This window comes from Lupinus angustifolius, unplaced genomic scaffold, assembly GCF_001865875.1.
Source record: "Lupinus angustifolius cultivar Tanjil unplaced genomic scaffold, LupAngTanjil_v1.0 Scaffold_118, whole genome shotgun sequence".
NCBI lineage: Eukaryota > Viridiplantae > Streptophyta > Magnoliopsida > Fabales > Fabaceae > Lupinus > Lupinus angustifolius.
Window position 1 is genome coordinate 887,991 of NW_017724979.1, and position 3,693 is coordinate 891,683.

The 3,693-nt window shown below is 28.3% G+C and overlaps 1 protein-coding gene across 1 annotated transcript in view; it reads right to left on the reverse strand.

Moving 5' to 3' along the window:
- Positions 1-2,314: 2,314 nt before the first annotated feature.
- The window catches only part of LOC109339874, a 1,884-nt gene continuing 505 nt past the window's right edge, over positions 2,315-3,693 (reverse strand). Inside the window, exons 2-5 of the mRNA XM_019577403.1 lie at positions 3,171-3,687; positions 2,865-3,069; positions 2,601-2,767; positions 2,315-2,466 (exon numbers count right to left, since the gene is read on the reverse strand). Of these exons, the coding sequence (XP_019432948.1) occupies positions 2,315-2,466; positions 2,601-2,767; positions 2,865-3,069; positions 3,171-3,687 (1,041 nt within the window). The remainder of the gene's footprint in view (positions 2,467-2,600; positions 2,768-2,864; positions 3,070-3,170; positions 3,688-3,693) is intronic.

Here is a 3,693-nt window from a genome sequence, read left to right on the forward strand (position 1 = left end):
TTCCAAAACTTTTAATATTTAAGGTTATAGACACAGTTTAAGAACTTAATAAACAAATAAAAATTAAATATAATTTGATTAAAATACTCCTATTAAGTTTTGATATATTTTTTATAATTAATTTTCAGTCATAAATTCGATCATAATTCAAATAGATGGAGAGAAAAATTGGAACAAAAGTTATTAAGAGAGAAATATAACGTGAAGAAAATGGACAGAGTTATTTCATCTCAATTCTACGTATATGTTGAAAAAATTACTAAGAGATAGAGTGGTGCATTGAAAAGAAGAGAAAATTTTGTAAGAAATTTTAGAGTAATTATTAAATTAGATGGAGGAAAAGTGTTTAAATAAATAGGAGTAGATTTAGGAAAAATATATATATACATTGAAAGACTTGAACAAAGGGAGTAATATTTATCCATACTTAATTGTTTTATATCTGTAACTGAATATATTTTTTCCAAACGACTTCAATATTCTATATAAAGAAAATATATTTTGAGACATTAAGTGATATGCGTTGAATGACTGAGTTTGTCCAAACAAGTTATTATCTTTCAAATCACATGTGTCTAAGATAAACTGTACACTAAGTGAAAATTACACCTAATGATCTTTGTGTCTAATAACATTAACTATATTGTTTTTAATCTTTGTATATAATGCTCTAGTGTCCAATAATTTATACTCAAATTATTATGCACATTTATTGTGAGTGATTAATGTTTCAGTAATTAAATATTTTGTGAAAGAAACTTAGTATTTTTGGAAAAACAAATATTTTATTCAGTAATCAACTTGCACACGAAGAAGAAGAATTTGTACATACAAAAAAAATAATCAAAAACTCATTTGAATAGTGCATGAAATATTTATTTAAAGTATGAAGTTATTATGATCAAAGAGAAAAAACTACATGCATCAAGAAGAATAATTCAAATAAAAAAGATCAAATGTTGGGCTTACTTGTAAGCACATGAAGAATCATTGTCTGTTAACAAGGAAGGATGTAAGCTTTTAGGAAAGATAACTACTTCACATACAAAATGAAGAATTTAGATACATTTATTTTGGTATAAGAAGAATATTTATAACTATTTGCGAAATAATGGAAAATTGTTGTGGAAGAAGACATTAGACTTAGCTATTGAGAGCAAACCAGGATAAAATATTTACGTTATTTTATCTGCCCTTAACTCTTATAACTTTTGTTTATAGGAACTGTGGAACTTCAAATTGTTGTGAGTTAATATTTTCATATCAGTTTCATTCTTGATATTACTTTATAATTTCACGTGAAGAAAATTTACTATCGAATAATTTTATGCAAACTTAACAAACGTAATTCATCCATCATTTTTGTGTTTGCTTGTGACAAATTCAGGTACACCAAAAAATTGGTGGAAGGGTAGAACTAGAAGTTAGATGATTATGTTTGAACATTAGAACAAAAGAATAGTGAATTGTTAAATTTTCTGAAAGACTTAAACCCCACATTAGGTATGACTCATTACTTTAGAATTTATAAGACAGACAGATTTAACGTGGGCATGTGCCATAAGGATAGGATTATATATTCCCTATGGTATCTTATTCCCTATTTCAAGCCAATCATATATTAATATGTGAATAAAATAAAAAACTTAAAAATAAAAGGCAATAAAATAGAGCACTCTAATTAACTTAGAACATGAAATGAGACACCATTTAATTAATAATTAAATTTTTAATTTAAATATATTTTTTCGATCGAACATAACTCATGACACATGAAGTGACAAAAAAAATAGGATACAATATGTGTTCCTCAGTTTTGATGTATTGTACCACTTTTCTGCAGACAATTTTACATGTATATTTAGAGACTCATCTATTTTGTAACCAACCATAACTTCTACGATTATCGCACCATGTATTTCGATCGTTTTCTAATGCCCATTTATTGCCATTGGTATCAGAGCTTGTAAGTAATAGTAATGAAGAACATTAAGATGTACCGTTAAGAACATTTCCCGATATACAAATTTATAAATACAACGATAATATTATATTTAGATGCAGTGTTATTAAACTCGGATCGGTCATCGATTCGGTCAGGCTATCGGGTTAATGAGTTACTGGTCGGACCGGTGAGTCATTGGTTGAACCGGTTGACTCGGTTTTCATCAATAAATTTCAAATAATATTAATACCTAATATAATATTGTAAAAAATATTTGTCATAAAGGTAACCTTTACATAAAAATTCATTACCAATTATCAAACATTTCAATAGTAAAATAATAAAGATGCAATAATTTTAAGTTTTTCATCATATCCAAGGAGACAAAGTTGCTTCCAAGTTAGGCATCCCTTCTTCAACAAATAAATCAGAATCTTCTACAACATTACTTTCATTTTGATTCGAATTTTCCATGGTATTGTCTTGTCTATCATCATCATCATCATCCAAATTTAATTGAACTGTAACAAAAACAACATTTTAATATAATATAGCAATTAACATTAACATAAAGTGATATCAAATATGTACCCAAATAAAGTGATATCAAATAATAAATCATAATTCATAATCATAATATAATCAAGGTACATACCATTATCATCATAAATTGGTTCAATTGTCATATTAGCAAGATCATTACGCAATGCCTCAACCTCCTCAATGGTTAAGAAAGGTGGTGACTCCTCCATTACCCAATTAGAATGGTCATCAACTACTTCAAAATTGATGGGATCATAACTTTGATTTCTTAGTCGGTTCCTAAGTTTAGTAAGTTGATATTTTGACAACATATCAATATAATAAAATCAAAGCAAATTTAATTATATATAGAAGCAAGTAATCATAATTATTGTACCTTTGTTGAAGCCTCAAGTTGTAACGAACATATACAAGATCATTTAACTTTTGATGCTCTAACCTATTTCTTTTATTTGAGTGAATATGCTCAAAGACACTCCAATTTCGTTCACAACCAGAAGAACTATATGTTTGACTTAAAATACGGATTGCCAATTGTTGCAAATTTGGTGCACCGCATCCATATGATTCCCACCATTGATCTAAAATAAAAAATATAATAAGTTTAATACATATACTCATATTCATAATATATTGAAGTAGAATTATAGAATATAAATTAACTATCAATCACTAATTTTACCTGGTCTCACTGTAGTTCTTTCACGAATAGCAACTTGTCTTCCAAAATCTAATTCAGAATCTTTAAATATTCTCATCTCGCTTGTCAATTTAGTATTCAAATTAGGATCTCCATAAGAACACATTTCAATGACATCCAAAAGGCCAAATATTGTGGATTTATGTTTTTCAAATTCTACGAAGTTGAATCGGCAAGCTGGATTTAACCAATAGCCCACAGCATGAAGATTCTTACGAAGTTGAGAATCCCAGCGACTATCTATGATGTTCAAGTAAGGTTCCACTTTCTTTTTATTTCTTTGGAACCTTTTCACCATCTCTTCTCTTGCTTTATAAAAAGCTTGATAAAGAAAACCCATGGCAGGTTTATCTTCACTATCAACAAGACGTAACAAACAAACTAGTGGCTCAGTTAGTTTCACAATATCAACACATTTCTTCCAAAACCCAGAGTCTAAGACTTGCTCCACAAATCTCTTTGCCTTAACTTCTTTGGCATAAGCTGAGGTTGTCCATTCCTTAGA